This window comes from Anopheles nili, chromosome 2, assembly GCF_943737925.1.
Source record: "Anopheles nili chromosome 2, idAnoNiliSN_F5_01, whole genome shotgun sequence".
NCBI lineage: Eukaryota > Metazoa > Arthropoda > Insecta > Diptera > Culicidae > Anopheles > Anopheles nili.
The window spans coordinates 77,294,597-77,306,714 of record NC_071291.1 but is presented as its reverse complement, the minus strand read 5'-3'; the positions used below and the strand labels follow the sequence as shown (position 1 = coordinate 77,306,714).

General features: G+C 46.8%; 2 protein-coding genes across 2 annotated transcripts; both read left to right on the top strand.

Annotated features, from left to right (window-relative positions):
• The first annotated feature begins 481 nt into the window (after positions 1-481).
• LOC128721921 (echinoderm microtubule-associated protein-like 2) lies at positions 482-4,965 on the top strand. The gene is made up of 7 exons (XM_053815724.1): positions 482-716; positions 1,740-2,051; positions 2,159-2,468; positions 2,530-4,087; positions 4,152-4,239; positions 4,301-4,527; positions 4,597-4,965. Exons 1-7 carry the CDS (start codon positions 482-484, stop codon positions 4,720-4,722), a joined length of 2,856 nt encoding a protein of 951 aa, XP_053671699.1. The 3' UTR covers positions 4,723-4,965.
• A 3,251-nt stretch (positions 4,966-8,216) lies between these two features.
• On the top strand, positions 8,217-10,479 carry LOC128731927 (rab-like protein 6). Its single transcript, XM_053825085.1, has 4 exons — positions 8,217-8,343; positions 8,417-9,066; positions 9,139-9,957; positions 10,119-10,479. The coding sequence occupies exons 1-4, from the start codon at positions 8,217-8,219 to the stop codon at positions 10,296-10,298; spliced, it is 1,776 nt and encodes a 591-aa protein (XP_053681060.1). The 3' UTR covers positions 10,299-10,479.
• Positions 10,480-12,118: the final 1,639 nt, after the last annotated feature.

The following is a 12,118-nucleotide window of genomic DNA, read 5'->3' as shown; positions in this document are numbered from 1 at the left end:
GACAGGGTGAATGATGGTCCCAGCCCGTCTCCATGTTTGGCCACGCCATGATGTCATTCGATGTGTGAATTAGCTGAAACATCACATCCCATTCGATCGTGTGGCCGGTTTGCCGTCAAGATTGGAGCCTTAAGCGGTGTTCCCCGTGCTAACTGGAGGCGTTGGTGTGTTTGAGGAACGGAAAGCGAAAAGCAAGAACATCGTCACATGGCTACACGTGGGCCAGCGCCTGCCGGTCAACACATCAAAGCAATCGCCACTTACGCATCGTGCTGTTTGAAAAGATAGTGTATGAAGCAAGCGACGACCATCCATCAAAGGGCCTTTATCGATTACGGTGGAGTGAGAAAAAAAACTTACACCGACCTTGGGAAGTTTATCGTCAGTTTGAGCGATCCGATAAACGAGCTGTTTCTTCGAAAAAGGGCTTTCACGTTTACGCAAGGAGGAAAAAATAACAGAGTAAACCGTTCCGGTAACCATGAGCAACGAATCCGATCATGACGGGTCCTGTACGCAGGGAGCTGACGGTGAGATTCTGAAACCGACATCTTCGCCGTCTCAGCATCGTCACCGTCTTCATGACATAATGTCCACCAGCGTCGAGGAGGTGGACGAACAGGTCCTCGAGGTGACGCAGTCGACGACCACGTCCAATAGCACCACCAACCACGTACGAGTGCAGAAGACATTCAAAAATTTGCATGAATTTTCGGGTGAGTACGGAGTCGTCGAGTGCGGGGAGCAAAACGCTTGCTTAGGAACAGCAGCAACGCCTACTGCCGTAAGGGGGGACGACATGATGAAGTGTTTTTGTCCATTGCAGCATCTGTAAAAAGACCTAATCGATGGGACAATAAATACAAATCGTTTTAAGTTTATTTTCAAACACCAGAAAAGGTAGGCCTAGGCCCACTCAACGGACGACTCTTTCCCCAGTGAGTTTTTCTCCCTTCCACATGCGAACAGGGCGGGTCTGGCAGAGATTTTGCAACGCGATAGAGTCACGCTGGAGATAACGAGGAGCACCAAACATAACAAAACGTTGCGTTCCCGTTCGTGCCCTTGAGTGGTCTCGTTCTATCGCATCTAAACGTCCAAAGCACAACAAACACCCTCACCGACGATTCTCCCTTGCGGTCAACCCCCTCGGATGGGCCCTGTGATATCACCGCAAATTCCTTTGCATGCTCCTCCAGAGGGTGATTAGAGTTGTATGCGCGCATGTACATCGCGCAAGAAGGGGAAAATACGCCGCTGTTCCCGTGCTCTAGCGTGCCAAGTGCGAACAGCTGTCACCCTCGACGGACGTGTGTTGTGACCGGTGCTCCGTTGTCAGTGTCCTTTCTGTTTTTGTTCCCGCCGATCCGAACCGGCATTTAGCGCAAAAGGAAACATCCTCAAAATGTGCTGCGAAAGCTCTTGGCTAAAATGCTAGCGCTGTTAGACTGATGAAGCGATTCGTGTAGTGTCGATTCGATTGTGTAACACTCTTTCGTCGATTGGTTCGCTCTCACCTTGGGCGAATTCCACCCACCAACAAATGTCCGCGGAACAACCCGTCCCAACTGCCGATCGGAAAAAGGACGTGTCAAATGGCTCCAAGGAATGGCGTAAAGTGTTCCACGTTTATGTCTAAATGCCCTTTGCACTTTGTGATTCGAACTTTTCCTCCATCGCTTTTCAAACCTGGCCTTTCTCTGTTCACTAATCGATGCTTCCTTGTTTTTTATTTTCAGAAGAAATGCTGGAAACCGAAAAGGCCGGCCTGGTCGAGCGAGTATACGATCTCGAGCGACAGGTGTTGGAGCAAAAGGATGAAATAGTCTGCCTAAAGTCTACTTTGGCCGATGTGCTGCGGCGGCTAGCGACGATAGATAACAGCTACGAGAACAGTACGAGTGGTAGCGGTAGAGGTGGAATCGGGACGACAGCAGCGGGCTTGGGAGGAACAGCAGGTGGACATGCGGTCAGCGATAACGTTACAGCTGGTGGGCAGAATAGTTTATCCAGCAAAAGTTTCCGCTTCTCCCGCAACACACTGACGAGGCGTAAGTGTCGCGTTTTTCTACCCTTAATTCAAGGAGTCGCCATTTAAGACGCATTTCGTCGGACAAAAAAGTGGGTTGCCATTCATAATACCTAATACCCCTTTCAGTCAACTCAAGTGTGGAGGAAAAACGCTTTGGCAGAGGTCCATCTCGTGTGACCAGCTCTCCATCCCGTGTGAAGACGAACCTGGCGCAAAAGGCCATCCACTATTCGAACGGTTCGCTGCACTCGGACTCAATGAGTAGTCACTCGATATCGCCTGCACCTTCTCCATCACCGAGGCAACCGAATGCTGCTGCAATAGCCAACTCTCAGCATGCCCTACTCGCCTCTTCTGGCATGGGCAAGCGGTGGTCGTCGACTGGTGACTTCATCAGCTCTCCCGGAAGCCCAAGTGGTACTGGAAGCAGTGGAAGGTAACCTTAGCCTATGATCCTGTGAGAATTGCCTTCATTAATTGGATCTCGTTTTTCGTAGCATGTCGAGGTTTTCGGCCAAATCGCTACTGAATCTCAGTGGCAACACCAGCCGCCAGGGTCAGTCACATCCATACGTACAGCGCAAAAACGATGACGACGAGTACGTGAAGCTATACATTAGCGGGCGTCCAATCGTGATCCACATTCCCGAGGCACAACTGTCCACGTATGAGATGACGAAAGTACAACCGGCCCCAAACAAACGCTTGCGGCTTGATTGGGCTTACGGTTACCGAGGCAAGGACTGCCGGTCGAACCTGTACCAGCTGCCGACGGGTGAGATGGTGTATTTCGTGGCGGCTGTCGTCATCTTGTACAACATGGACGAGCACACGCAGCGACATTATCTCGGTCACACGGACGATGTGAAGAGTTTGGCTGTGCATCCTAACAAACTGCTGGTGGCCAGTGGACAGTGCGGCGGTCACGAAGGTCGTGAATCGTTGCCGCACATTCTCATCTGGAATTCCGTGTCGCTAGCCACATTGAACATGATCGGATGCGGTGAATTCACCGGCTCCATCAACTGCCTCTCGTTTAGCCGGGCAGACAGTGGCAGCATTCTGGCCGCCATCGATGATTCCCCGGACAAAACCATCTCGATTTGGGACTGGCAAAAGAAGGAAGGAGGTCGCAAGATCACCGAAACCAAGTGCTCCGTCGATACAGTTGTAGCTGTCGAGTTTCATCCGCTGGATAAGGGACAAATCATCACGATCGGCAAGAACCACATCGCATTCTGGTCACTCGACCAGAACGGCATGCTCTACAAGCGGATGGGTGTGTTTGAGACCTTTGAAAAGCCCAAGTACGTCACGGCCATCTCGTTCACTCAGACAGGCGATGTCGTGACGGGTGATTCGAGTGGGAATCTAGCCGTCTGGAAACGTGGCACCAACGTGATCAGCCGCTTCTTAAAGAAAGTACATGAAGGGCCGGTATTTACCATCTGCGCCCTGCGAAACGGTGGGTTCGTTACCGGTGGCAAGGATGGGCTGCTGTTACTGTTTGATGATGCACTACACATGAAAGCGGAGCAGATAGTTGAGGCCCACTTTGGAGCAGTTCGCGTGGTTGCACAAGGCAAAGGCTCTCAGCTGCTTGTTGGTACGACGAAAAATTGCATCCTGTCAGGCGATTTTACCCTCAGCCTCGTGCCTATCGTTATGGGACATACGGACATCCTATGGTCTTTATCGACGCACCCGCAAGTGGCCCATTTCGTTACTGGCGGCCGTGATCGATTGCTGCAGCTCTGGGATTCGCTGTCGCACTCGGTCGTGTGGAGTAAGGATATCGGTGAACCCATTCACTCAGTTCAGATCGCGAATGGGGGCGACGTGATCTTGGCTGGTGGCGTCGGAGGCCGATGGTCGGTGTTCGACATAGTGACACGCGAACTGTTGGCCACGTATACCGATGGGCAAGAGGTGATACAGTGTTTGCTGTTCTCACCGGACAGCAACCTTCTGGCTGTTGGTTCCAAAGACAATTCTATATACATTTATCAGTGCACGAAGATACCGCACCGGTTTTCGAAGATTGGTAAATGCACGGTAAGAATGGATAATGTTTGCTGTAACCATTCGATGTATGATATGTAATTCATTCTATTTACAGGGTCACTCAAGTTTCATATCACACTTGGATTGGTCAAAGGACAGTCAGGTATTGCGATCAAATTCAGGCGACTATGAAATTCTTTACTGTAAGTGAGATCACGTAAACTGAAACAACTTCGATGTTTAACGTATGCCATTCGATTCCAGGGAATCCTACTCTATGTCGGCAAATTACGAGCCAAAGTACAGTAAAGAATCTAGAATGGGACACACAAAACTGTGCGGTGAGCTTCGAAACGATCGGTATCTGGCCAGAGAACTTCGACGGCACGGACATCAATAGTGTGTGCAAGGATGGCGAAGAGCAATTCCTGGTTTGTGCTGATGATTTCGGCAAAATTCGCCTCTTCAGTTATCCAGCTTCGCAGCCAAAGGTAATTGCTGTGCTTTGTGGTAGTAAAATTAACGGATTTCGCATAATAATTGTTTTGTGGTGTTTTCAGTCGTTATCGCATAGTTACAGGGGACACAGTAGTCATGTGACGGCGGTACAATTTATGCACGATGGGGTTCGCCTTCTTTCGGCAGGGGGTATGGATACGAGCGTACTGCAATGGAGGGTAGTCTAGAAAGTAGCCTACAACAAGGATCGGCAGATGCAGGATGCATTCGATAAAAGTTTACAAAGCATTTCCACTTCTTTTCCAAATCCCGTCTGTCTCGGTCGGCTCGTTTTTCAGATTCACGAATGAACAGACGCGTGATTAAGAAGAACAAAGTTTATTTTATTGTACCTAGCACCCCTACTAACTTATTATTTTATCACGGATATCAGTAAGTAAATGAAAAAATAACAAATAAATTCTTAGTTCGAAGGAACATTGAAAAATCGCATATCCAACCCCGGGCAGCACGTGCGCCTTCTGCTATGCTTACGTGTATCTATATCATACTAATCATATTTTTCTCACGGAATAAGTATGATTTTTACAATTATTGTTTGCTTATTTTTCAATTTTACGTGCTTTTCACGAAAGACATATAGCTCCGATAAACTGTATAGCAAATCGTCGAATTCAGAGAGAAGTGAGCTCGATGATCTAAACGCAGTGGTGACGAACGTCACAGAAAGCGTTAAAGTAAACGTCATTTAGGTTTCCGTTTCCGCTTTGGCTTCGAGATGAGCAGATGTGTTTCGCGGTCGCAGCGTTTGGATCTCGCAAGTTAAAGAAATGGTGAGAATTAGTTGTTCGCAGTGTATCCTACAGTAGATCTAATTCAAGATAGAGTTTCAGCAGTTATCTTACTGAAAGGAATAGAATACGAATTGGTTGAGTTTAGATGGTATTGCATACCGATTTTTCTTCGGTCGGCATTTTGCGCATCCAGTTGGCTTGGCGTGGTTTCCCCCTCTAGCGGTGGAAACTATGCGTGAGGCGGTTAGAATAGGGTTAGATCTTATTTTCAGGATTCAAGTATCTAGTGCGTGACGCATCGGTGTTTTCATCAATTTTGTTGAACACGCTATGGCGTTTGTTTTCTCTTTACGTTTATCTAATGTGGAGTTCGGTGTTATCGCTGAACAAGTAGAATATCGATGCGCGAAACGGTCATCCTTTTGGATAGGTTTTTTTTCGGTCGCATCTATACCACAACTCTTCAGTTTCTCAGATGAGTGTTCCTCTCGTTTTCGTGTGATATTTCGCAGTATATTCTTGTGAGTTTGTTACTATTTATGGTCAAATCACAGGAGTATACTGTGAGATATTGCCGGCGTGCGTCGAACGAAAAAGGCGGTGATATTTTTGGCTGCGGTTTGTCCGCCATGTGCTCTCCTGTTCGGTGGGCTGGCGTACGGCGAACGCACGACACATGTTGGTGTGCGTGAAGTCGCTTCACATGCGTGCGGCTTTCTCAAGTTTCCCTCATAGATTTTGGGCGTGCTGTACGACCAGCGGCATGGTTTCCGGAGAAAAACGGTAAGGGCTAGAGAAGAGAAAAACGGTAATGTGTGCGTGAGCACGCCCTAACCACACAAATGTCCCGTGGCGAAAAAACACCTTTCGTCGAGTGTTGAACGGTTCCCATGATAGACGCCGGCAAATTAAAATATATTTTATTGCATTTCCCGTAAAGTGTTTCGATTTATAGCTTTGTACTGATATTAGCTTCTCAACAAACTTTCTCTTCATGCCGGTTACGTCTCGAAATGTTGAACACTAGCGAACGGTTACGGACTAACGCCTAGAGCATTAACCTCACATTTGTGCTTTTTACAGGCTTCCCATCACATGTGTTGCATTGCGAGGCTCGATGTCGTTGGACTAGTATTCCGGATGATTCTAGATTTGAGTAGGAAGCAAAATTTACAGCAACAGCGGCGTCATTTCCAGAGGAAAGTAGGTACGTTCCTCTCTCGGGATTAAGCGTGTGGTAACATATGCGTGAATACGCCCTAACCACACAAATGTCCCGTGGCATATTAAATCATTCTCCGTGTTGTATCGGTCTTACATTGGACGCCGGCAAATAAATGATGATAAAATCGTACAGAGCCAATCCATTGAGTATCTCAATGATATTACCTATATCCAACTCTGATATTTGCCGGATTTATTTGGAACGATCAACACAAATAATGTCAAGATCTATAATCTCATTGCGTGTTTTCCAACAGATTTTGCAACAACAATGGTGTAACACGAGATTCTGGAATATTTTATCTATTCGATAGAGTACTTCAGCTCGTAATTCATATGCTTCGAAATTGCTGAAACCATGTTTTAGGAAACGCATGGTCCAGACTACGAGGCGGTTATGCAATAGTGAGACATTTGTGTTCGAAAAGAATAAAGTTCTACATAGTTCAACTAGTTCTTAATATTATGAATTCATATTTATTTGAATCGTAAATTATTGGTAGATTGTATATGCTGTGTCATACGAAAAGTATCCGGCTGTAATGAATAATTCTTCAGGCGATTTGCAAATGAGTTGGATTGTTTCAAGCGCTATATAAAAATAACTCGTTTAGTTGAAAACACGTTGAGGTTATATCGAGGAGCTTCCACTGGATTCAGATATGCTGCTAAGATAATGGCGAAAATTGAAAGCTCACGAACGAGCTTTTCACCGCAAAGAAAAACAATGCTAGTGATGGGTACAAAGTTTAATTACACCTGATTTTCATGTAATTAGATGAAAACTCGTTCCAGTGTCAAAACCAAAGCGATGTTTATTTTAACAATATGCTGTTTTATGTAGTTAGTTTGAAATAAAATATAAATTGCTTTAAAATCAAAACATAATCCGAAGAGTAATCCACTCCGCAACGAATGATAACCATCTGATCATTACATTGACGTTTCGATGACAGTATAGATAAGTCTGCGCCGTAGGCCTGACGTATTTATGAGCTCCGTAGATTTGGTAATAGTTTTTATTTTCTGTGATAGTTAACGGACTAGTAAGAACGATTAACTCAAACGCAATTCTATTATACACATAACCGAACATGCAGAACCAACCCTTTGTCTATTATTTCACCGATAAATTTCAACAATGTGAGATGAGATTGGGATAAATTGTGTGTCCATGACTAGCCAAATTGTGTACGTGTGTGACTGTTTTGAGTGGTATTGTTATCAGTAGTCAAGCCATTACGATTGCTGTCTATTGAATGCCCTTTACAATAGTTGCCGACTTGTGGGCTTCAATTTTACGTGAGGAAACCACCAAGTATGGCGCTAGGCAAGGTAGGTTTTGTAATAATCGAGCCATATGGATCTTCAAGGGAGTTCTTTTGTTATTGTTGTTTTCAGTGCAACCATAAAAATGTGTAACATATTGTTCTTCTTTTCTGGGCTAGAAAGATATTCTTGATTGCCTATTTACATTTCAACTGTTTTCCTATTATTCTATCAGGATAATGTTCCCATCGTAATCCCAAATGGAACCGTGTTGATTCTCCGAAACGATGCAGAGTAGAAAGTAAGCAGAGGCGACGCTCTCCCAGAAGTACCTCTCATCATAGCTCTTGTGGTTGTGCCTGGTACACTTGAGAAAGTAACATTACAATCAACTTCTATCGTTCAATTGATGACCTAAGGAGAGGTTGCCGACAATGTTTTCCGTGTTCAAGAAACTGACGAACAAAAATGACGGTCCGGCCGTGTCGATTCCGGAGTCGGTCGGACAGACCATGTCGGATTCGCTTAAGAAGCGATTTTCGCGAGGCGTTCAATACAACAGTAAGGTTCAAGCTACCAAAGAGACGTCTTGCAACTGTGTTATTTCTTATCTAATCGTGGCTCTTCTTTGCAGTGAAAGTAGTCATCAAAGGTGACAGGAACGTGGGTAAATCGTGCCTGTTGGAGCGGCTGCAGGGCAAGGCGTTCATCGAGCAGTACACACCCACCGAGCAGATACAGGTCGCGTCGATCCAGTGGTCGTTCAAAGCTACGGATGACGTCGTCAAGGTGGAGGTATGGGACGTGGTTGACCGAGGAAAATCAAAGCAGAAAAGCTCCAATTTGAAGCTCACGACTGGGCCAGGCGCTGAGCCAGAAATACCGGTGCTGGATGCGGAGTTCCTCGATGTTTACAAGGGTACACACTGCGTTGTGATGGTGATGGACATCACGAAGGCATGGACATTCGATTACGTGTGCCGGGAACTGCCAAAGGTGCCGGTTGACATACCGGTGCTGTTGCTGGGCAACCACTGTGATATGGGCCATCATCGGGTGATTACCTCGGAGCAGGTGCACGGGTTCGTGGAGACCGCTAGTCAGGAGCGCAACGCTGAGATCATCTACGGTGACAGCTCGATGCGTAACGGCTTCGGGTTGCGGTTGTTGCACAAATTCTTCGGTATTCCTTTCCTCTATCTGCAGAAGTGTGCTCTCGAGGCTTCGTTGCGAAAGAACGCACAAGACCTAGACATCTGCCGGCTTGAAATCGACGAATTTCAGGTTAGTTTTTTGCTAAATCCCGACATCGTCATGAAACTTTTGTAAAATGGTACTCTGCTTGCTTGTTTTCAGAAATCAGAAGATTCCGATTACGGTCGGTTCTTGGACAATCTCATCAGTAAAAAGAAAGCCCGGGAAAGCTCCTCTGCCGCAGGCTCCCCACCAGATTCGTCCACTATTCGTCCGACGAAGAGTATCATTCTCGGTGCAGGACATCCTATTATCGTGCCGGATCGCAATTCGCACCTAGCAGTGGCCTCTACCATGGCCGTAAATACGGTAAAGATGACTTCGCAGCGACAAGAGCAACCTCAGCGAAGTTCCACCATGACCACACTGTCATCCGACATGAGCTTTGGAAAGATAGACAATGTGGATGAGTTCTGTCCCGACGGTGGAGTGTTGGATAAGTCGTTCCTAGAAGACACGCTAGACGCCGGCCCTGGACGGCAGCCCACGATGCTTGCTGCTCCGGGAGACAGTGATGACGAGGAGGACGACCACCACAACCCGCTAGTGTCCAGATTCGACGACGAAGACCCCGGTGGAGAACCTGTTGAGCCCGACTCAAGCGCCGCTAAGTTGACCAGTGGCATAACGAACATGGCGGCTTCTAATCCGCTGCGAGGGAACGGAGATTCGTCAGCGATCGTGGTGCTCGCACCTTCCGTCACACACTGCGAGAATGCTGAAGCTAGTGAGCGGAAACTTTCACTCTCAAGTGTCGAACTGGAGGTAGAACGGATTGCCCCAGAAGCCAAAGGAAAGCTGGACGTGAACTACGAAGGCTGGGCTCCGATTGATACCAAAGAGCGCCGATCGCCGGAAGGAGGAGAGGACGTCGTGTCGACCTCGTCGGTGAGCCGTTCAAAAAGTTCCTCCGAGAAAAAGGTAAGTGCAAGTTCATTCTTTCGTTAGACAATACGTAAGAGTTGCAACGCGAAGGGGGCATTTCCCTCTACCAGGAGTACGCAAAGCTGTGCCGCTGATCATATCCTGTTTGGGTGTCTGTCTGTCTCTTTCCAAACTCTCGTTTCCCCGTCCTCTATCAGTCGAAGGACAAAGACAAGAAGCACAAGAAGAAAAAGTCCAGCAAGGAAAAGGACGACGGGCGAAGCAGTGAAGGTAAGCACCACCGAAGCAGCAAACGGAAGAGCCACGTCGATGAGTTTCTCAAAGAGATGCAATCGAACGCGCTCGAGGACGAAGATGATACTTATGAAGCGCTCTGAGATTCAACTGCCTCGTTCTGTCCCCGTCCCCTGTTCCATTGTCGATCTTCTGACCGTCCCCAAGATAGGCACTAACACCAGTTTCCTTGTGAATTTAAAATTCTCATATTCCACTACGATTGTTATGCTTAATTGTCACTATCGTGCTACAGCCTAACGTAACTGATAAGGGAAGCGAGCAATGGAACTACCAAGTTTACTAAAAAAAAATATATATATATATATTACTAAATGTTTTAGCCAAGCTGTACCTCTTGTCATCCTTATATATTCTATAGTTATAATTTTCTGGGCAATTCCTTTATATTCTCGGTCCGTAATCAAGATCATTAGGATCCTTCTGTTTCCTTCAAATACAGTACTACACGTACAGCTGATAAGATCAATAAGCCCCAGTTATAGCTATTCTCTTTGCACTCAAAATAAGATTGATCGGTTTGCAATAAGCAAAGTATGTTATTATTTTCAGTCATCGAAACTCATTAATTCTTAGTTCAATTTTTTTATAATTAATTCGTTGAAATGTTAAGGTATTTACTTTTTACACATTCCCTACTTTCCCAGAATCGTGTTTTATGCACTTGATGAATAAAAAAAAACAATCTAATTATCTAACCACCTTTCGGCACGCCGGTAACGACTCCCACAGGGGGCAAAAGAATGGCAACATCGGTTCCAACTCTTCGATATCGTTGAAGTGTTCATCCCATCGGCGTTGTGTTCCGCAAACGTTACCACATCAAAAGACCATTTCGCTGCTGCAGATCTATCCTACCTTTCTCGCTTACTGGTTCCACGTCTCGTCCTTGCGTGTCGAGCTGCTAATTTACCGTCCTTTTCTTTGCTGCTGCTGCTGTGGGAAAAAGGGCATTGGACTAGGGTGAAAAAACACTCTCCCTGCTGACGGGGTTGAGGGTTTCCTCTGGCAAGAGGATTAACTTTTTCTCACACTTCTTCCGCGTGTTCGCTGTAGCGTTGTTCTTGTTTATTTGCTCTGCCCCTCTACGGCTTCCTTTTTTCACCCTCCTGGTACGTTGGCGTTACCGGATGAGCGAAGGAACAGACACTGCGGGATACGGGAGAGGTTCTTTCTTGGGAAAAGGACCCACGTGAGATGCCGGAATAGTCCTGCCACACGGTGAGGATTCAGTAACATGATCGCTTCACAGTTCAACTGTCGGGAAGCGACATCCACGGTTGTTTAGTTGGTAGGATTACGTGCATGGATAAGGACGATAGGACGTTCTACCAGGTCGAACAGGATATGTTGATATATTTTAAACTAATTAAGCTTAGTTTAGTTCCCGAACGACCCAAAAAGTTCAATGACTTTCGATGGATCGACTTTTCGTTTCACTTCCCAATTTTCTCCTGGCCACATACGCGCGTGTCCGAGCGCGCTTCGGAAGAAAGCATCCGGTAACTAGATCTCGATTACGATGCACAATCCAAAAGCCAATCCACACGACGAACCATCGTTGGACGGAAGCCACAAAACTCCACAAACGGAAGGTGGCGCTAAGGATACGGATGCGGATGCGAAAGAGAAACCCGAGAAGCGAAAGCGGTCTGAAGCGTGGCAAAAACAAAAACCACCGGTCCCCACCGGTTGGCCTTCAAAAAAGAGGGGTGCGACGGTATTTTCGCTTCTCATGCGCTTTCCCATCGCAGTTCCGGACGAGTTCCTTCGCAGGGGTGACCGCGCAAAGTGTGGGAATTCGGTGCTCTGGCCCAAAAGGGCCGGCGAAGGGGCGAACACACACACACCATGCGCACGACGAAGCAGAAGGAGGAGAAAGAATCGTTCTTCTCGGCGGCCT

Coding starts and splice junctions, on each gene's coding strand:
- LOC128721921 (XM_053815724.1), top strand. CDS start 482: ATGAGCAACGAATCCGATCATGACGGGTCCTGTACGCAGGGAGCTGAC. Junction 2,052..2,158: donor CCGCAACACACTGACGAGGC/GTAAGTGTCGCG, acceptor TACCCCTTTCAG/TCAACTCAAGTGTGGAGGAA. Junction 4,528..4,596: donor ATCCAGCTTCGCAGCCAAAG/GTAATTGCTGTG, acceptor TGGTGTTTTCAG/TCGTTATCGCATAGTTACAG.
- LOC128731927 (XM_053825085.1), top strand. CDS start 8,217: ATGTTTTCCGTGTTCAAGAAACTGACGAACAAAAATGACGGTCCGGCC. Junction 9,067..9,138: donor TTGAAATCGACGAATTTCAG/GTTAGTTTTTTG, acceptor GCTTGTTTTCAG/AAATCAGAAGATTCCGATTA. Junction 9,958..10,118: donor AAAGTTCCTCCGAGAAAAAG/GTAAGTGCAAGT, acceptor GTCCTCTATCAG/TCGAAGGACAAAGACAAGAA.